General features: G+C 46.4%; 1 protein-coding gene across 6 annotated transcripts in view; it reads left to right on the forward strand.

Annotated features, from left to right (window-relative positions):
• Positions 1-21,619, forward strand: part of tp63 (tumor protein p63) — a 444,822-nt gene that overhangs the window by 352,563 nt on the left and 70,640 nt on the right. For all 6 annotated transcript variants that reach the window (XM_063045240.1, XM_063045241.1, XM_063045242.1 and 3 more), the window contains 4 exons: positions 8,460-8,646; positions 9,169-9,284; positions 10,618-10,727; positions 13,169-13,305. In XM_063045240.1, the coding sequence (XP_062901310.1) occupies positions 8,460-8,646; positions 9,169-9,284; positions 10,618-10,727; positions 13,169-13,305 (550 nt within the window). The remainder of the gene's footprint in view (positions 1-8,459; positions 8,647-9,168; positions 9,285-10,617; positions 10,728-13,168; positions 13,306-21,619) is intronic.

A 21,619-nucleotide genomic window follows, 5' to 3' on the forward strand; every position in this document is an offset into this window, starting at 1 on the left:
ATTAATCATTGCTTCTGTTTAATTTTCACCCACAAGAGGCAGCAACCATTCAAAGATGTACATGCTTGTGTTCAGAATGCTGTCGGGCTTCCTGAAAGTTTATAACTGATCAATCCCAGTTGTCTGGGGTCAGTGTCTCTCCTCCAGTAACGTTGCTTGGAAAAGCTCTCGATAAGACACAGGGGCAGACGTAAACCATTCAGCCCATCACGTCTGCTCCACCATTCCATCATGGCTGATTTATTAATCCTCTGAACCCCATTCCCCTGAGTTCTCCCAGTAACTTTTGATACTCTGACTAATTTGATTTAATTACACCCAATGACTTGGCCTCACAGCCGTCTGTGGCATTGAATTCCACAGATTCACCATACTCTGACTAAAGAAATTCCTCCTCGTCTCTGTACTAAATGGTCATCCCTATTTTCCAGGGGTTCCCAATTTTTTTTATGCTGTGGACCCCAGGCTGGGAATCTCTGCTCTACTCTGAGCTGTGCTGTCCAGTGTCCGGTTCTAGTCTTCCTCACTATAGGAAACATTCTCTTCACATCTATCCTTCTAGCCCTTTCAATATTCCATAGCTTTCAATGAGATCCCCTCCTCCCCATTCTTCTCCCCCAGAGCCATCAAATGCTCCTCATGTGTTAACCCTTTCATTCCTTGGATCATACTCGTGAACCTTCCGCAATATGAGCATATCTTTTCTTAGACATCTTTTTCTCAACGCATTAAACAGTTTACAAAATAGCTCTTCCTTAAATAAATATGTCTATGAACTGAATTTGCTTTAAACAATCTTAAACTGGGCAATTTACATAAATTAATGATCACTACTTATTGTGGAAACTGCCCTGCGGCAGACAGGAAGGCTTTACAATGGGTAGTCAAAACTGCCCAACACATCACTGGCACCAGCCTACCCACCATCAAGGACATATACGGAAAGGTGCCGGGAAAAGGCCAGTAACATCATGAAGGATCCCACCCACCCTGCTCATGGACTGTCTGTCCCACTCCCATCAGGGAGGAGGTTATGTAGCATCCACACCAGGACCACCAGACTCAAAAACAGTTACTTTCCCCAAGCAGTAAGGCTGATCAACACCCCCACCCACTAACCCACCCCTCCACACCCCCAACCACCACTACTTTATCATTTCCTGTCAGTCACCCTATGTACAGACACTCCTGTGCCTAGCATCACTTTATGGACATGCAATCTTATGTATTTATATTTAATGTGTTTTTATTATAATTGTGTTCTTCATCAATTGTGTTTTTTTGTGCTGTATTGAATCAGGAGTAGCAATTATTTTGTCCTCCTTTACACTTGTGTACTGGAAATGACATGAAATTATACTTGAAATCCTTTGACAGTTCCCCATTCAGCCGTGAGCCTGTGACTGGGCCTCCCTGCGCTACTTGAAGATCTGTGTGCTAAGCCGAAGGTGTATCTGAGTGCATGACATCTGAACAAGTAAACAAGTGAGACAGCTCAGCAAGTGGTGTTACGCCCTTATTTATTGAAAGCTTATGGATCATAATAAGTTCAAACTGAGGAATAGAGTTACTGGCACACCCAGTGGAACTGGAAACTTTAATGGGCTTCATCAGCTAAACTGATCCTCGCCAATTTTGCAGTTTATTCTGCATTTATAGTAAGAAGAGCTGATATAAATAACTTAATGTAAAGGTGCAGTGAATTCTGGGTTAGTAGTGGTGTGGTCATTCGAATCGAGTGTTCATGTTCTCCTAAGGAGTTGTCTAGCAGTGGGTTCTCAGGTTCCTGTAGAGGCTGATCTGGGATCCACATAATCTGGTGCAGTGTGGGTGGACAAGTTTAAGTGGTGGCTGTGGTTAGTGCTTGGCTGTTCTGGTTTTTTAGTCTTGTAGCTGCTGCTTGTTCTCTGCGGTACAGTGGAGGTTGCTGTCATGTGGCACAGCTCCTTCTTGAACAGATTTCCTCCAGGTGTACCTGTTGAGTGCAATCTCTTCCCAGTTTTTAGTTGTAATGTTGAATTTCTTCAGGCTGATTTTGATTTTATCTTTGAAGCCTTTCCTTTGCCCACCGGGGGATCTCTGACCATCCTTCCACTGGGAGTAAAGGATCTGTTTGGGGAGACATGGGTTGGACATCTGGATGATGTGACCGATCCATCAGAGTGGGTGTTGCTTTGTCATGGGGGAGAGACTGTTCATGTTGGCCTCCTCCAGTAGGGGAATGATTGCTCTAGAGACGGAAGATTCTGTTTGATCCTGTAGGTTGCAATCTTTAAAGACTGTTTTGATTGCTACATCTTCTATTGCTTATACTTGGAGCCTAATCCTTTTATCCTAGAGCCTGCCAATCTGTGGTCTGGGTTTGTACAAAGTTCAAAGTACATGTATTATCAAAGTATGTATTCATATATGACCTCGAGATTCATCTCCTTACAGGCAGCCACAAAGCAAAGAAACCCAATGGAACCCATTAAAGAAGGAAGACTGGCAAACACATGAAAAAAATCATGTAAATAATAAAATTAAGCAAGAAGCATTCAGAACTGAAGTTTACGAAAGCCAAATCAGGAGCCCAGTACCTTGACCCTTTTAATCTGGCCTGGTGTTTAAATCAGCCAAACCTTGGGCTGTTCCTCGTTCTCAGGCTCTGGCCTTATCGATTCACTACGCGCTGAGGCCAGGGCCCCGCCACCTCGATTTGACCTGTACTCACCTTTCCGATCTGGCCAGGCTATTAAATTGGCCAAACAGTGGGTCATTCCTTGCTCTCAGGCACAGGCCCAAGCCCCAGCTCCTCGACTCTGTTTCACCTCTGCTTGCTTCACCTGGGTTCTGTCGCGTCCATTCACCTTCAAATCTCTTCCAGCAGTGGCCCCAACATTGGCTGATTCCCCACTCTCGGACCAGGCCCACCCCCTCAATTCAGCCTGTAACTGCCACACACAACTGTCCTGCAGCTTCGACACTTCAGTCTACACCCCAAAACTGTCAGGTTGTAGAGGCAGTTCAACAGCTCAACTCCAAAACGGTTTGAGATCAGAGTATGCCTTCCAGATGAGCTGCAGATATGGCTGATGAACCCTTCTGCCCAAAGTGACTGGTTCTAAGGCGTCTGTAACCGCCTTTGCCTCTTCTCCTTCCAGTAGAAATAGTTCTGCTGGTCTTAGTAGCTAAACTGCACGTGAAGGCCAGGAGCTAGACTTGGTTGTCAGAGGCTATTTGAGACACACCCCATTGGGTGCATTGAATAAATAGGTAGTGGGAGCTTATCCCCACTATCTCCTCCCGGCTCTGACAACCCTAACGAACCATGGTGAATGCTACAGACAGGCTTTCCCAAAGCAAACATTTGCACATTGAAGCCTCCTGCCAACAGCTGAAATTAAGAACAAGCTAGGTGGTTAATGAGTTAAATTGAGCTCCATTCCTTTTCAGATCATTCCACGGCAGGGTGGAGTAGCCACAGTAACCATGGCAGTAACAGAACTGTCACACTCTACATCTTGACTCAGACTGAAAACCCTGAGAAAACACCTGCTCACCTGCTGTGATCACTCTGGGCTTTGTGCATTTGAAAGGCATTCAGTGAAGCGTTGCTTGCATGCACAGGAGACAGAGCAGGTCAGCAGCACGATGCTGGCAGAAATAACTTTGTCCCCTGTGCTGGAGCCTCACTGAACTGAAACTTCTTGCTCACAATAAACTCCTTAACTTTCTTTAGTTGGTGCTGTCAGTGACTGCTTCCACTGCTGCACTGGAGGATCACGATCAGGTGTAATATCACTGGCTTATGTCATGAAATCTGTTGTTTTGTGGCAGCAATACATTGCAATACATAATAAAAAAACTATAAGGAATATTTACAGTGGGTTCCACTTAATTGGGGCAATCGCTTATTTGGGACAACTCTTAAAGAACACAAACTAATCGAGAAACTAGCTGAGCTTCCCTTTATTTATTTGGGACAGTATGCTGCTAATTGGGAGAGGAGACTGTTGCCAGTTTCTAACTAGTGCCAGTCGCGTGCACCTTGTGTGGCCGTTAGATACTACACCATGCTTAGAGCAAACACTTTTTAAATAGCGTCACTTGTATGTTTGTGTTCAAAAGGCAGTGACACTAATAGTTTGCTCACAGTTTCAAGCATTCAGGCTTGGAGATGCCAGAAACGGCCAGGAATAAAAATGAATTGATTTCACTACTTCAACAAATTAGGCACTATGAACAACTTGAAGGTATCGTCAACTATCTTGAATGTTATGATGAAAATGAAGATTTGAAGGATGCAATCATCAAAGGCAGTCGATTCTCTACACTGGGTGTCTGCATTGATTTTGTTCATTTACAGACAATCAAAAGAACGAAGCAGTGTACACTGGATGAATTCCTCAGTCGATAACTATCAGGAACTAATGCATAGTTTTATAGTACTATAGTAGTATTAATAGTGTTTGAATTTGTTTGGATTTTCATTTAAATCCATAATTTGTTCCTCAGTTAAACAGTAGTTTGTGTCTTGGGCTGAGTCCTTTCATCAGGACTGGACGAAGAGATGAGGAGTCAGAGTTAGAAGGTGGGAGAGGGGAGTGAGAAACACAAGGTGATAGGTGAAACTGGTGGGGAGGGGGGAGGATGAAGTAAAGAGCTGAGAAATTGATTGGTGAAAGAGATACAGGACTGGAGAAGGGGAAATCCATTAGGAGAGGACAGAAGGCCATGGAAGAAAGAAAATGGAGAGGAGCACCAGAGGGAGGTGTTGAGCAGGTAAGGAGATAAGGTGAGAGAAGGAAAAGGGAATGGTGAATATTCCTGCCAACAGGTTGGAGGCCACCCAGACAGAATATAACATGTTGCTTCTCCAAACTGAGTGTGGCCTCATCACAAAAGTGTGGACTGGCATGTCAGAACGGGAATGGGAAGTGGAATTAAAATGGGTGGCCACTGGGAGATCCTGCTTTTTCTGGCTGATAGGGCATAGGTGGTCAGCGAAGTGATCTCCCAATCTACATCGGGCCCCACCGGTATATAGGAGGCCACACCAGGAGCACCAGATACAGTAGATGACCCCAACAGGCTCACAGGTGAAGTGTCGCCCCAACTGGAAGGACTGTTAGGGGCCTCGAATGATGGTGAGGGAGGAAGTGTTGGGGCAGGCGTAGCATTTGTTCTGCCTACAAGGATAAGTGCCAGGAGGGAGATCAGTGGGTAGGGACAAGTGGACAAGGGAGTCGCATAGGGAGCAGAGCAATCCCTGCGGAAAGCAGAAAGTGGGAGGGAAAAGATGTGCGTGGTAGTGGGATCCCATTGGAGATGGCGGAAGTTTCAGAGAATTATGTGCTGGACGCGGAGGCTCGTGAGGACAAGAGGAACCCTATCCCTGGTGGAGTGGCAGGGATAATTGGGCCAGCCTCTTTACTGGGCCAAAATGTACTGGTCCCAATTAACCTGAATCTGTTGTGTGTGTGTGCATGTATTATGTATGTCCTTTCAGAAATCTGATGGTGGACGGAAAGCTGATGTTCCTAAAACATTGAGTGTGTGTCTTCAGACTCCTGTAACTCCTCCCTAATGAGACAATGGGAAGAGGGCATGTCCTGGTTGATGGGGTCCTTAATGACAGATGCCACCTTATCGAGGCATCGCCTTTTGAAGATGTCCGAAGATGGAGCTGGCTGAGTTTGCAACTTTCCCTTTAGATCATTTCTCCCTTATTCTAAGTCTCTAGTTTTAATCACCTATGACAGAGGGGTATACCGTATCTGCACTCTTTGTAATTTTATGTAGCCTTAATCATTTCCCCCGTAACCTCCTCCACTCCAGGAAAACCAAACCTAACTGAGTCTCCCGTTGTAAATAAAATGTTGCATCCCAGGCAACATCGTGGTGAAATTTCTCCAGCACTATCACATTGTCCCATGGCTGATATGCTAGCATAATGGTTAGATAACGTAATGTACCTACATGGAGCGCTGTCACAGGAAAACAGCATTCCCACCTCCCAGTCTGTGCTCTCTTCTCACTGCTGCCATCAGGAAGGAGGTACAGGAGCCTCAGGTCCCACACCACCAGGTTCAGAAACAGTTATTACCCCTCAGCCATCAGAATCCTGAACCAGAGGGGAGAGCACCACTCAACTTCACACCCCCACACTGAACTGTTCCCACAACCTATAGACTCACTTTCAAGGACTCTTCATCTCATGTTCTCGATATTTATTGCTTATTTATTTATAATTATTATTTTTAAAATTTCTTTGTATTTAGAATCAGAATCAGGTTTATTATCACTGGCATGTGCCGTGAAATTTATTAACTTAGCAGCAGCAGTTCAATGCTATACATAATATAGAAGAAAAATAAATAAATAAATAAATTGCAGTATATGTATATTGGAGATTAAAACCGGTGCAAAAAGTGAGGTAGTGTTCAAGGGTTCAATGTCCATTTAGGTATCGGATGGCAGAGGGGAAGAAGCTGTTCCTGAATCACTGAGTGTGTGCCTTCAGGCTTCTGTATCTCCTACCTGATGGTAACAGTGAGAAAAGGGCATGCCCTGGGTGCGGGAGGTCCTTAATATTGGACGCTGCCTTTCTGAGACACCGCTCCCTGAAGTTGTCCTGGGTACTTTGTAGGCTAGCACCCAAGATGGAGCCAACTATATTTACAACCCTCTGCAGCTTCTTTCAGTCCTGTGCAGTAGGCCATCCATACCAGACAAATGGGAGGGCTGCTGCACAGACTGTAAATGCCTGCAAGAAAACAAACCTGCGGGTTGTATATTGTGATATATATGTATTTGGTAATGAATTTACATTGAACTTTGAACTTCACAGTGCCAGCAATTGCCGCCACTTTCTCCCTGTGACCTTGTGGGTTCCCTCTTTCGTTTCTCCCACGCTCTAAGGACATATGAGTTAGGGTTAATGTGCACGCTACTTTGTCACCCCAAGTATGGCAGCACTTGTGGGCTGCCCTCAGCACTCCTAGGACTGTGTTGGTTGTTGACGCGAAACAGCACGTTTCAGAATCAGAATCAAGATGCAGTATCCATGGTCGATCCCAGCAAAGGAGTGTGAGTTATATACCAAGTGTTGTGTGTACGTGTGTACAGTCGAATGACAATAAACTGAACATATTTCAGCAAGGCACAAAATGCTGGAGCAGGCCAGGCAGAATCCGTGGAAAAGAGTAAACAGTCAACGTTTTGGGCCGAGACCCGAGTGAGTTTCTCCAGCATTTTGTGTGTTTAACTTTGGATTTCCAGTATCAGCAGATTTTCTCGTGTTTGTCATTTAGTTACGGGAGAGAGGGAACGTCAACTCAGACCATGAGAGGCCTGCGTCGGGGATTTTCATACCTTACAAGCCGCAGATTAATGTATGCTTAAGTGCCTTGCTCAAGGACACAAACACGCTGCCACAGCTGAGGCTCAAACTAGCGACCTTCAGATCACTAAACGAACGCCTTAACCACTTGGCCACGTGCCCAACAACATTTAGTTACAGTTGTGTTAAAGGACTGAGTCTGCCTGAGACATCAGCTGTTCTGACACAGTAGCCCAGTTAAATACGATAAATAAAACAATTCATTATCAAAATAGAGATAATTGCATCCTGTCATTTTTCACAACTTTATTTCCAGTTTTGACCTTTCACCTGACAATTATTTACCTTGTCTTTGCTGTCCCATCTCATGAGTCTGGGGTTTGTTGGAAAAGAGACTTGCATTTAATCAGCATCTGAATTAGGTTTAATATCACTGCCGTACCATACTGTGCAAAAGTCAGGCACTCTAGCTACATGCATGTAGCTGAGACACGTGCACAGTATCATATGTCCCTGGCTACATGTGTGTAGCCGAGACACGTGCACAGTAATATATGTTATGAAATCTGTTTTGCAGCAGCAATACAGTGCATTCGTAATAATACAAAACTAGAAATTGTAATATGAAATATATAGTAAATAAACAATTTAAATGAGTAGTGTAAAAAGTGAGCATAAAATAATAATGATCTAGTGTTCATGGGTTCTTTGTCCACTCAGAAATCTGAATGCAGAGGAGATGGCTGTTCCTGAAACATGGAGTGTGTGTCTGAAGTCTCCTGTACTGCCTCCCTGAAGGCAGCAATGACGAGCGGGCATGTGCACGTGCAGGGTGATTTCACTGTCTGTTCCATGTGAGGGCCATGATAGTGTAGCAGTTAGTGCAGCACTATTACAGCCTGGACGGTCAGAGTTTGTACATTCCTTCCCAGTTGTACCAGCTTTCCTCCCGGCGCCCTGGCCTCCTCCCACAGTTCAAAGCCATACAGGTTGGTAAGTTAATTGGTCTGCTGGGCAGTGCAGCTTGGAAGGCCAGAAGGACCTGTTCTGTACTGTATCTCTAAGTAAATGAATAAAGTTAAAGCTTCTCTTTATAGATGCTAACGACCCAACCCGCTTTTCACTTCTCCTGCAGTATTCTCCAGAGCTGAAGAAACTGTACTGTCAGATTGCCAAGACTTGTCCAATCCAGATCAAAGTGATGACGCAGCCGCCGCAGGGAGCTGTGATCCGCGCCATGCCTGTGTACAAGAAGGCGGAGCACGTCACCGAGGTGGTGAAACGCTGCCCAAACCACGAGCTGAGTCGGGAGTTCAATGATGGTAAACTTTCCCCAAAGCCGTCTCATTAACTATCTGAGGTCGTCATGTCACTCTCTGCCGTGAAAGCAGAGCAGAGATACTGGTTGAGGAGATGACCCTACTCTGTGGCTCCACACCAGGATGTCCACATTGGTCATTGGGAGCAGATGGGAAACCAGATGCAACACACACACAAATGCTGGAAGAACTCAGCAGGTCAGGCAGCATCTATGGAAATGAATGAACAGTCAACGTTTCAGTCTGAGATTCTGCATCAGGACTGCAATGGAGAGGGCAAGATGCCAGAATGAGATAGGGGGAGGGGAAGGAGGACAAACCAGAAGGTGACCAGTAAAGGGAGGTGGGTGGGAAGGGGGGATGAAAAGGGGGGATGAAGACAGAAGCTGGGAGGTGATAGGTGGAAATGGTAAAGGGCAGAAGAAGAAGTAATCTGATGGGAGGGGAGACTGAGCATATTTCGCTGTATATTTCAGTGTTTTAATGGAGATGTGACAAATAAAGCTAATATTTAAATCTCTGTAGGTCAAGTGGCCCCACCCAGCCACCTGATTCGAGTGGAGGGGAGCAGCCATGCTCAGTATGTAGAGGACCCGATCACTGGCAGACAGAGTGTGATGGTGCCCTATGAGCCACCACAGGTAAGGTACCCCTGTGACCCCAGTCCCAATAAAACCGCCCCGCTCTGACTCTGACTCTGTACACGGGGTTTGGTTTATCCACCCAGTCCAAATTCAGTTCCAAGAACAATTGCCAGTGTGTTAGTCATCCACCCAGGATTCTGCCTGAACGAGGGAGCATATCTCTCGAGGGTAGGTTGGGTGAGCTCGGGTTTTTCTCTCTGAACTGAAAGAGGATGAGATGTAGAGGTGTACAAGATGGTAAGAGGCACAGACAGAATGGACAGCCAGCACTTTTCCCAGGGTGGACATGGCTAATACAAAGTCATTTGTATTCATGTAAAATGACTTAGACAGACTCATGGATGATAGGAAAATTGAGGGCTGTGGGAGAGGGAAATGTGAGATTGATTTTGGAGTAGGTTAAAGGGTCAGCATGGTATTGAGGGCCGAAGGGCCTGTACCATGCTGTACTGTTCTATGTTCTAGGTTCTCTAAAGGGGGTTTAATTTTAAGGTGATTAGAGGAGAGTATGGAGGGGGAGGTCAGGGGTTGTTTTTTTACACACACACACAGTGGTGGGGCATGGAACGCACTCCCAGGGGTGGTGGATACTTTAGGGACATTTAAGAGACTCTTTGATAGGCTCATGGATGATAGGAAAATGGACGGCTACGTGAGAGGGAAGGACTTGATTAATCTTAGAGCAGGTTAAAAGGTCGACACAACATCATGGGCTGAAGTGCCTGCAATGTTCTGTGTTCTGTTGTATATTGTATAGGGGTAGAATTAGGCTCCTCTTTGCCCCACTGATTCTGCTGCATCATTCCATCATGGCTGATTTATTATCCCTCTCAGCTCTGTTTCTCTGCCTTCTCCTCGTGACCTTTGATGCCCTGACTAATCAGGAACCTATCAACCTCCATTTTAAGTATACTTAATGACTTGGGCTCCAGAGCCATCCATGGCAATGAATTCCACAGATTCACCACTCTCTGGAATTCCTCCTCACCTTTGTTCCAAATGGATGGCCTTCTATTCTGAGGCTGTGCCCTCTGGTCCTGGACTGCCCCACTAGTGGAAACACTCTCTCCATGTCCACTAGGTCTTTCAATATTCAATGATTCAATGAGATCCCCTCATTGTTCTCAGCTCGCTGGAGCCATCAAACAGTCCTCATGGTGTTGTGGTGTGTTTGCGACTGATCAGTGAAGATCAGAAATATCAAACAGTCCTCATGGTGTTGTGGTGTGTTTGTGACTTCGTAAGGAAGCATTGAACCCTCGCCCTAACCACACGGTAAGCAGGAAGACCAGTCACCAGCCTCATGTTTTCTCTGTTCATCCTGCACCAGGTCGGTACAGAATTCACCACCATTCTCTACAACTTCATGTGCAACAGTAGCTGTGTTGGGGGAATGAACCGGCGCCCTATCCTCATCATTGTCACCCTGGAGAACCGGGAGTAAGTAATGGAGCTCTCTGCAGGTGGGCTCCGCAAAACTCTGAATCTGAATCGGGTTTAATATTACAGGCAAATGTGGTGACATTTGTTGTTTGTGGCAGCTGTGCATTGCAATACATAATAATAAAAAACTATAACCTATTAATTCCAATAAGTATGTATATATAATATAAATAAATTAAATAATAAACATAAGATATACTGTAGTTGCTGGAAATCCAACTCACACAAAATGCTAACCAGAGGACAGGTTGCATTAGCAGCCTGTTATAAGCAAGCTGTTTTTTCACACACAATCAGCAGGTCAGGCAGCATCGATGGAAACGAGTAAGCAATGCAACGAGACAGCAAATTGATTCTCCATTCAGAAATCTGATGGTGGGGAGGAAGAAGCTGTTGCTTCATGCCCGGTTAAAAGTTTCTTCCCCAGGCAGTGAATCTGATCAACCATTCTAGTGAGAACCACCCCCGCCCCACCCCTCTCTATCAATTAACCCTGTCACTGCACTGTAAACACTTCATACCATTTTTTCTAATGCTGTTTACATTATAAATACACGCTGGTATTTGTGCACATTTTATTCCATGCCTGTAGTTATAATGCGATGTTTAATTTAATTTATTTAGATATACAGCCTTTCTGGCCCAACGAGCCCACTCCACCCAATTCCCCCCATGTGACGAATTAAGCTACTGACTTGTACGTTTTTGGAATGTGAGAGGAAAGCCACGTGATCACTGGGAAAACATACAAACTCCTTACAGATGGTGGTGGGATTTAAACTCAGGTCACTAGTATTGTAAAGCTTCGTGCTAACCCCTATGCTATCAAATCATTCCTATAGTAAGTAAAGTACAAACCCTAGTTATTATTCTATAACTAAAGAATGATGCTTTTTGTTGTATGACCAGCACACCATGGCAAATCCCTGATACATGTCGGTGTGTACGGTGAATAAAGTTGATCTCTGGCCTTGGTGTTGCTGTCAGCTACCCTGTACAGGTGAGGGACACAGGTTCATCCCGGCTGCCTATACAGCTTGTCCTCTCATCCTCTGATTAACCTTCCTAGTTTGGCTTTATTTGTTAAATGTACATCGAAACAGTGAATTGTGTTTTTCTGCATCAACATCACAAAGGATCCCACCACGACTTTAACATTTCCTGTCAGTCACCTTATGTACAGACACTCCTGTGTCTAGCATCACTTTATGGACATGCTGTCAATCTATGTGTATAAATTGTCCTAAGTATTTATATTTATTGTGTTTTTATTATTGTGTTCTTTATCTTATTTTGTGCTGCATCTGATCCAGATTGACAATCATTTCATTCTCCTTTACACTTGTGTACTGGAAATGACATGAAACTATCTTGAGCCTTGAACAGCCAACACAGTCTGAGGATGTGCTGGATGTGTCACCGTGCTTCCTGCGCTAACGTATCAAGGTCAAACGTACCAAGCCTAACCTGAATGGCTTCCGAATGTCGGAGGAGGCTAGAGCTTCCGGCCCAACAACCTGTGCTACCCATTGAACCTACTGACCCCTGTGCCTTTGGAATGGGCGAGAAGCCTGCAGCACCCAGAGCAAACCCATGTGGTTACAGGGAAAGGGTACAGAGTCCTCTCACACAGTGGCAGGGATTGAAGTGATTCCTCTCACTGCCACGCTCTGCTTTTCTGACCAATATTCAGGACTTATTGTGCCTTTAGAACAGTAAGGTTAAGCTTGTCATAGCTGTGGTGGGGGTGGGGGGGAGGGAATAAACTCCCACTACTATTAAATTCCCCCATTGGCATATGTCAAATAGCCTCTGTCAACTAATTCCAGCTCCTGGCCTTCACGTGTGGCTTAGCAGTTTAGCTACTAAGAAGAAGGGTCAAAGGTGAGTTACTGACACCTTCAGACCAGTCACTTTGGGTAGATGGGGCTTGTCAGCCGTGGTTGGCAGATCATCTAGGAGAAGGAAAACTCTGATGTGCTTTGTAGCTATACCCACTTACGAGGGAAGGCTTCGGGAGTAAACACCGAGGAAAAATCCAGAACTTGAGTCCCTAATGCAGTCCTACATTGAGTTCAATGCTGACTGGCAACTCCTGTGACACTGCTGGTGCCAAACTGTATCGGTCTCTGCCATTCCTTTGGGTTCATCAGATGTGAGGAGAGGGGGAGCCTGCTGCCTGGGCAACAGCTCACTCTCCGTATCGTACTGCCCTGGCTTGTATACTGGCAAGTAGACAGCCAGGACACAACGTGCATGGTCAACCCTGACCAACAGAGGAACTCCAGTAAGACAGTGAAATACCTGATGGTATTAGACATGAGCATCAGATACTCAGGGCATCTGTAACCAGAGGTCTTACCAGTATCTTAGTTCCTGTATATAAGCATGACATTGTTTGTGCTGGAGGAAGCTCACGTCTCATTATCTGTGTCCAGTGGCCAGGTTCTGGGACGCCGCTGCTTTGAAGCCCGAATTTGTGCATGCCCTGGCCGTGACCGTAAGGCAGATGAGGACAGCATCCGCAAGCAGCAAGTGACTGACGGGGTAAAAGGCGTTGACACCACCAAAAGGCGTAAGTCACCTACTGTGCTGGGCTTCCAGCTGTTGAGTAGAGACTAGAGACTGTTCAGAGTGAAAGCAGCTTCTGTAGAGGGTTCGGTGTTTATGGTCGAGACCCCGCATCAAGCCTGATACAGCACAGTCTAGGCCTTTTGTCCACAATGTTCTGCCAAACCTTTAACCTGTCAAGCTAACCCTTCCCTCCCACATAAACCTCCATTTTTCTATCTAAAAGTCTCTTAAATGTTCATAGAACATAGAATAGAACAGCACAGTACAGGCCCTTCAGCCCACAATGTTGTGCCGACCCTCAAACCCTGCCTCCCATATAAGTCCCCACCTTAAATTCCTCCATATACCTATCTAGTAGTCTCTTAAATTTCACTGGTGTATCTGCCTCCACCACTGACTCAGGCAGTGCATTCCACGCACCAACCACTATCTGAGTAAAAAACCTTCCTCTAATATCCCCCTTGAACTTCCCACCCCTTACCTTAAAGTCATGTCCTCTTGTATTAAGCAGTGGTGCCCTGGGGAAGAAGCGCTGGCTGTCCACTCTATCTATTCCTCTTAATATCTTGTATATCTCTATCATGTCTCCTCTCATCCTCCTTCTCTTCAAAGAATAAATCCCCCTAGCTCCTTTAATTTCTGATCATAATCCATACTCTCTAAACCAGGCAGCATCCTCGTAAATCTCCTCTGTACCCTTTCCAATGCTTCCACATCCTTCCTATAGTGAGGCGTCCTGAACTGGACACAGTACTCCAAGTGTGGCCTCACCAGAATTTTAAAGAGCTGCATCATTACATCGCGACTCTTAAACTCTATCCCTCGACTTATGAAAGCTAACACCCCATAAGCTTTCTTAACTACCCTATCTACCTGTGAGACAACTTTCAGGGATCTGTGGACATGTACCCCGAGATCCCTCTGCTCCTCCACACTACCAAGTGTCCTGCCATTTACTTTGTACTCTGCCTTGGAGTTTGTCCTTCCAAAGTGTACCACCTCACACTTCCCCGGGTTAAACTCCATCTGCCACTTCTCAGCCCACTTCTGCATCCTATCAATGTCTCTCTGAAAAAATTTGACAATCCTCTACACTATCTACAACACCACCAACCTTTGTGTCGTCTGCAAACTTGCCAACCCACCCTTCTACCCCCACATCCAGGTCGTTAATAAAAATCACGAAAAGTAGAGGTCCCAGAACAGATCCTTGTGGGACACCACTAGTCACAACCCTCCAATCTGAATGTGCTCCCTCCACCACCACCCTCTGCCTTCTGCAGGCAAGCCAATTCTGAATCCACCTGGCCAATCTTCCCTGGATCCCATGCCTTCTGACTTTCTGAATAAGCCTGCAGTGTGGAAGCTTGTCAAATGCCTTACTAAAATCCATATAGATCACATCCACTGCACTACCCTCATCTATATGCCTGGTCACCTCCCAAAGAACTCTGTCAGGCTTGTTAGACACAATCTGCCCTTCACAAAGCCATGCTGACTGTCCCTGATCAGACCATGATTCTCTAAGTGCCCACAGATCCTATCTCTAAGAATCTTTTCCAACAGCTTTCCCACCACAGACGTAAGGCTCACTGGTCTGTAATTACCCGGACTATCCCTACTACCTTTTTTGAACAAGGGGACAACATTCGCCTCCCTCTAATCCTCCGGTACCATTCCCGTACACAACGAGGACATAAAGATCCTAGCCAGAGGCTCAGCAATCTCTTCCCTCGCCTCGTGGAGCAGCCTGGGGAATATTCAGTCAGGCCCCGGGGACTTATCCGTCCTAATGTATTTTAATAACTCCAACACCTCCTCTGCCTTAATATCAACATGCTCCAGAACATCAACCTCACTCATATTGTCCTCACCATCATCAAGTTCCCTCTCATTGATGAATACGGAAGAGAAGTATTCATTGAGGACCTCGCTCACTTCCACAGCCTCCAGGCACATCTTCCCACCTTTATCTCTAATCGGTCCTACCTTCACTCCTGTCATCCTTCTGTTCTTCACATAATTGAAGAATGCCTTGGGGTTTTCCTTTACCCTACTCGCCAAGGCCTTCTCATGCCCCCTTCTTGGTCTTCTCAGCCCCTTCTTAAGCTCCTTTCTTGCTTCCCTATATTCCTCAATAGACCCATCTGATTCTTGCTTCCTAAACCTCATGTATGCTGCCTTCTTCCACCTGACTAGATTTTCCACCTCACTTGTCACCCATGGTTCCTTCACCCTACCATTCTTTATCTTCCTCACTGGGACAAATTTATCCCTAACATCCTGCAAGAGATCTCTAAACATCAACCACATGTCCGTAGTACATTTCCCTGCAGGAACATCATCCCAATTCACACCCGCAAGTTCTAGCCTTATAGCCTCATAATTTGCCCTTCCCCAATTAAAAATTTTCCTGTCCTCTCTGATTCTGTCCTTTTCCATGATAATGCTAAAGGCCAGGGAGCGGTGGCCACTGTCCCCCAGATGCTCACCCACTGAGAGATCTGTGACTTGACCTGGTTCATTACCTAGTACGAGATCTAGTATGGCATTCCCCCTAGTCGGCCTGTCAACATACTGTGACAGGAATCCGTCCTGGACACACTTAACAAACTCTGCCCGGTCTAAACCATTGGAACTAATCAGGTGCCAATCAATATTAGGGAAGTTAAAGTCACCCATGATAACAACCCTGATATTTTTGCACCTTTCCAAAATCTGCCTCCCAATCTGCTCCTCTGTATCTCTGCTGCCACCAGGGGGCCTATAGAATACCCCCAATCGAGTAACTGCTCCCTTCCTGTTCCTGACTTCCACCCATACTGACTCAAAAGAGGATCCTGCTACATTACCCACCCTTTCTGTAGCTGTAATAGTATCCCTGACTAGTAATGCCACCCCTCCTCCCCTTTCCCCCCTTGCTCTCCCTTTTAAAGCACTGAGATCCAGGAATATTGAGAATCCATTCCTGCCCTGGTGTCAGCTAAGTCTCTGTAATGGCCACGACATCATAATTCCATGTATGTATCCAAGCTCTCAGTTCATCACCTTTGTTCCTGATGCTTCTTGCATTGAGGTACACGCACTTTAGCCCTTCTACCTTACTACCTTTACATTCTTTATTCTGCTTCTCTTTCCTCAAAGCCTCTCTATATGTTAGATCTGGCTTTATTCCATGCACTTCTTTCACTGCTCTATCGCTCCGGGTCCCATCCCCCTTTGCAAATTAGTTTAAACCCTCCCGAACCATGCCAGCAAACCTATCTGCAAGTTCCTAATGTATCTACCACTACCATCACCACTGCAGCATGTTCCACACACCCGCCATTCTGTGTGTAAAAAAAATTATCTCTGACGTCACCCCTATTATTTCCTCCAATCACCTTTAAATTATTTCTTTAGATGTACAACACACATTAGGCCCTTCCAACCGAACAAGGTGCGCCACCCAGCAACCAGAAATTAACCCTAGTCTAATTGTGGGACAATTTACAATGACCATTTAACCTACTAACCAGTACGTCTTTGGACTGCGGGAGGAGACCCACCCACAGCACAGGGATGAAGTACTGTCTGTGGAGCATTGTCTGGCTCATACACGAAAAGATAGGGTTTACAGGGGATAGCAACACACATCAAAGTTGCTGGTGAACGCAGCAGGCCAAGCAGCATCTGTAGGAAGAGGTGCAGTCGACGTTTCAGGCCGAGACCCTTCGTCAGGACTAACTGAAGGAAGAGTGAGTAAGGGATTTGAAAGTTGGAGGGGGAGGGGGAGATCCAAAATGATAGGAGAAGACAGGAGGGGGAGGGATGGAGCCGAGAGCTGGACAGGTGATAGGCAAAAGGGGATACGAGAGGATCATGGGACAGGAGGTCCGGGAAGAAAGACAAGGTGGGGGGGGGTTGACCCAGAGGATGGGCAAGAGGTATATTCAGAGGGACAGAGGGAGAAAAAGGAGAGTGAGAGAAAGAATGTGTGTATAAAAATAAGTAACAGATGGGGTACGAGGGGGAGGTGGGGCCTTAGCGGAAGTTAGAGAAGTCGATGTTCATGCCATCAGGTTGGAGGCTACCCAGACAGAATATAAGGTGTTGTTCCTCCAACCTGAGTGTGGCTTCATCTTTACGGTAGAGGAGGCCGTGGATAGACATGTCAGAATGGGAATGGGATGTGGAATTAAAATGTGTGGCCACTGGGAGATCCTGCTTTCTCTGGCGGACAGAGCGTAGATGTTCAGCAAAGCGGTCTCCCAGTCTGCGTCGGGTCTCGCCAATATATAAAAGGCCACGTCGGGAGCACCGGACGCAGTATATCACCCCAGTCGACTCACAGGTGAAGTGTTGCCTCACCTGGAAGGACTGTTTGGGGCCCTGAATGGTGGTAAGGGAGGAAGTGTAAGGGCATGTGCAGCACTTGTTCCGCTTACACGGATAAGTGCCAGGAGGGAGATCAGTGGGGAGGGATGGGGGGGACAAATGGACAAGGGAGTTGCGTAGGGAGCGATCCCTGCGGAATGCAGAGGGGGGGGGAGGGAAAGATGTGCTTAGTGGTGGGATCCCGTTGGAGGTGGCGGAAGTTACGGACAATAATATGTTGGACCCGGAGGCTGGTGGGGTGGTAGGTGAGGACCAGGGGAACCCTATTCCTAGTGGGGTGGTGGGAGGATGGAGTGAGAGCAGATGTACGTGAAATGGGGGAGATGCGTTTAAGAGCAGAGTTGATAGAGGAGGAAGGGAAGCCCCTTTCTTTAAAAAAGGAAGACATCTCCCTCGTCCTAGAATGGAAAGCCTCATCCTGAGAGCAGATGCGGCGGAGATGGAGGAATTGCGAGAAGGGGATGGCGTTTTTGCAAGAGACAGGGTGAGAAGAGGAATAGTCCAGATAGCTGTGAGAGTCAGTAGGTTTATAGTAGACATCAGTGGATAAGCTGTCTCCAGAGACAGAGACAGAAAGATCTAGAAAGGGGAGGGAGGTGTCGGAAATGGACCAGGTAAACTTGAGGGCAGGGTGAAAGTTGGAGGCAAAGTTAATAAAGTCAACGAGTTCTGCATGCGTGCAGGAAGCAGCGCCAATGCAGTCGTCGATGTAGCGAAGGAAAAGTGGGGGACAGATACCAGAATAGGCACGGAACATAGATTGTTCCACAAACCCAACAAAAAGGCAGGCATAGCTCGGACCCATACGGGTGCCCATAGCTACACCTTTAGTTTGGAGGAAGTGGGAGGAGCCAAAGGAGAAATTATTAAGAGTAAGGACTAATTCCGCTAGACGGAGCAGAGTGGTGGTAGAGGGGAACTGATTAGGTCTGGAATCCAAAAAGAAGCGTAGAGCTTTGAGACCTTCCTGATGGGAGATGGAAGTATATAAGGACTGGACATCCATGGTGAAAATAAAGCGGTGGGGGCCAGGGAACTTAAAATCATCGAAAAGTTTAAGAGCGTGATAAGTGTCACGGACATAGGTCGGAAGGGATTGAACAAGGGGTGATAAAACAGTGTCGAGGTATGCAGAAATGAGTTCGGTGGGGCAGGAGCAAGCTGAGACAATAGGTCGGCCAGGACAGGCAGGTTTGTGGATCTTGGGTAGGAGGTAGAAACGGGAAGTACGAGGTGTGGGAACTATAAGGTTGGTAGCAGTGGATAGGAGATCCCCTGAGTAGATAAAGTCGGTGATGGTGTGGGAGACAATGGCCTGGTGCTCCTTAGTGGGGTCACGATCGAGGGGTAAATAAGAGGAGGTATCCGTGAGTTGTCGCTGTGCCTCGGCAAGGTAGAGGTCAGTACGCCAGACTACAACAGCACCCCCCTTATGGGCGGGTTTAATAATAAGGTTAGGATTAGTGCAGAGGGAGTGAAGAGCAGAGCGTTCCGAAGGAGTGAGGTTGGAATGGGGACAAGGTGCGGTGAAGTCGAGATGGTTGATGTCCCGTCGGCAGTTAGCGATAAAGAGATCCAGAGCAGGCAGAAGACCAGAGCGGGGTGTCCATGAAGAAGAGGAGGGTTGAAGATGGGAGAAGGGGTCATCGGTGGGGGTGGAAGAGTCCTTGCCGAAGAAGTAGGCTCGGAGACGGAGACGGCGGAAGAAAAGTTCCACATCGTGGCGAACACGGAACTCGCTGAGGTGTGGGCGAAGGGGGACAAACGTGAGGCCCTTACTGAGAACAGAGCGTTCTGCCTCCGACAGTTGAAGGTCGGAGGGGATGGTAAAGACCCGGCACGGATGAGGTTGGAGGAACAACACCTTATGTTCCATCTGGGTAGCCTCCAACCTGATGGCATGAACATTGACTTCTCCAACTTCTGCTAAGGCCTCACCTCCCCCTCGTACCCCATCTGTTACTTATTTTTATGCACACATTCTTTCTCTCACTCCCCTTTTTCTCACTCTGTCCCTCTGAATATACCTCTTGCCCATCCTCTGGGTCCCCCCCCCCTTGTCTTTCTTCCCGGACCTCCTGTCCCATGATCCTCTCGTATCCCCTTTTGCCTATCACCTGTCCAGCTTTTGGCTCCATCCCTCCCCCTCCTGTCTTCTCCTATCATTTTGGATCTCCCCTCCCCCTCCCACCTTCAAATCTCTTACTCACTCTTCCTTCAGTTAGTCCTGACGAAGGGTCTCGGCCTGAAACGTCGACTGCACCTCTTCCTACAGATGCTGCTTGGCCTGCTGCGTTCACCAGCAACTTTGATGTGTGTTGCTTGAATTTCCAGCATCTGTAGAATTCCTGTTGTTTAGGTTTACAGGGGATACCAGGATTGAAGTCTAAACTCTGACGCCTCGAGCTGTAATAGTGTCGCGGTACTGTGGAGCACACTCGTGTTGGCCATTCCACCTGGGAAAATGTCTCTGGCTATCCACTCTCTCTATGTCCCTTATCATCTGTAATGTCCTCTTTCACTCCAGAGAGAAAGCCCTGGCTTGCTCAACGTATCCTCATAATACATTCTCTCCAATCCTGGCAGCATCCTGGTAAATCTCCTCTGCACTATTTCTTTTGTTCTGAGGAGACTACTAAAGAAAATTCTAGTGACTACGACCCCTACCTGCACATTGCTCGGAGTCGTTCTTTACGATTGAACACTGGTGAAAACCCTTGACTTTGTTGTGACTGTGATCAGAGTCACCAGAGAGACCCTGAAGCTGGTGATAGAGAAATGTTTAATCAGCACAACGAGCAGGCATCTTTCTGGAGACACTCACAGACCCAAAAGTACATGATGTTAAGATCAAAGGTAACAGCGAGTGATTCACTACAATCTCAATAGTTACAATGTCATTGTTTACTTCAATACTTTGGGTTGACAATGCTTCCTTTGAATTACATGTCTCCAGTAAGACATCTCTGAGTATTCAAACATCTTTGTCACAAAGTGTTTTATTTATTTTATTTAGTGATTTAGTGTGGCGTGGGCCCTTGCAATCCTTCGAGTCAGGCCACCACAGCAAACCCGATTTATCCCTAACCTAATCACGGAACAATTTACAATAACCAGTTAACCTAGCCAGTATATTTTTAGACTGTGGGAGAAAACCTACACATTCCACAGGCAGGATGTACAGACTCCTTAGAGAGGATGCTGGGATTGAGCTCCAAATTCCAGTCTTCCAGTCTGTAATAGTGTTGCCGTAGCCACTACACTACAGTGAAATGATTCACACATAGAGTCTAAAAGCTCTGGGCACAGACATCCCAGGCACCCAAAATTAATATTGTTAGGACTGTCTCTGAGTATACAAAAACTATTGATTGCTATAGCTCTGAACATGTTTGAGATGCTGAGGAACAACATCTGTCTTGTTGTCAGCGTAAACTCAAGTCACAATGGTGTAAATAACTTAGCTCACACCACCTGATTTGATGCAGGCCAATTAACACAACCCCATTGGCTGATGCATATGCAAGGAATGATGGTCCCCATTTTGCAAAGCCTATCTCTTTGTGTTTGGGCCAGACAGTGCTCCACAGACAGTGCAATGGTGCTTTTGTCTTCAATTTACTGCTTGCGATTTACAATATACAGTGAGAACTGGAGACCGTTCTTGTCTACTATATTCACAAAACTCCAGGATACTTCCTACTGTGCACGATACTTCCTTTTGTGAACACATGGGGTTCTGACAACCATGTTCAATCTGTGGTCACAGATGGTCAGTATTGCTGTTGCAAATGTGGTAAGACTGTAAGAGATAGCATAATTAGGCCATTCAGCCCATTGAGTCTGCTGCACCATTCCATCATGGCTGATCCCGGATCCCACTCAACCCCATTCACCTGCCTTCTCGCCATATCCTTTTGACCAATCAGAAAACAATC

Source organism: Mobula hypostoma, chromosome 4 (genome assembly GCF_963921235.1).
Source record: "Mobula hypostoma chromosome 4, sMobHyp1.1, whole genome shotgun sequence".
NCBI classification, from domain to species: Eukaryota; Metazoa; Chordata; class Chondrichthyes; order Myliobatiformes; family Myliobatidae; genus Mobula; species Mobula hypostoma.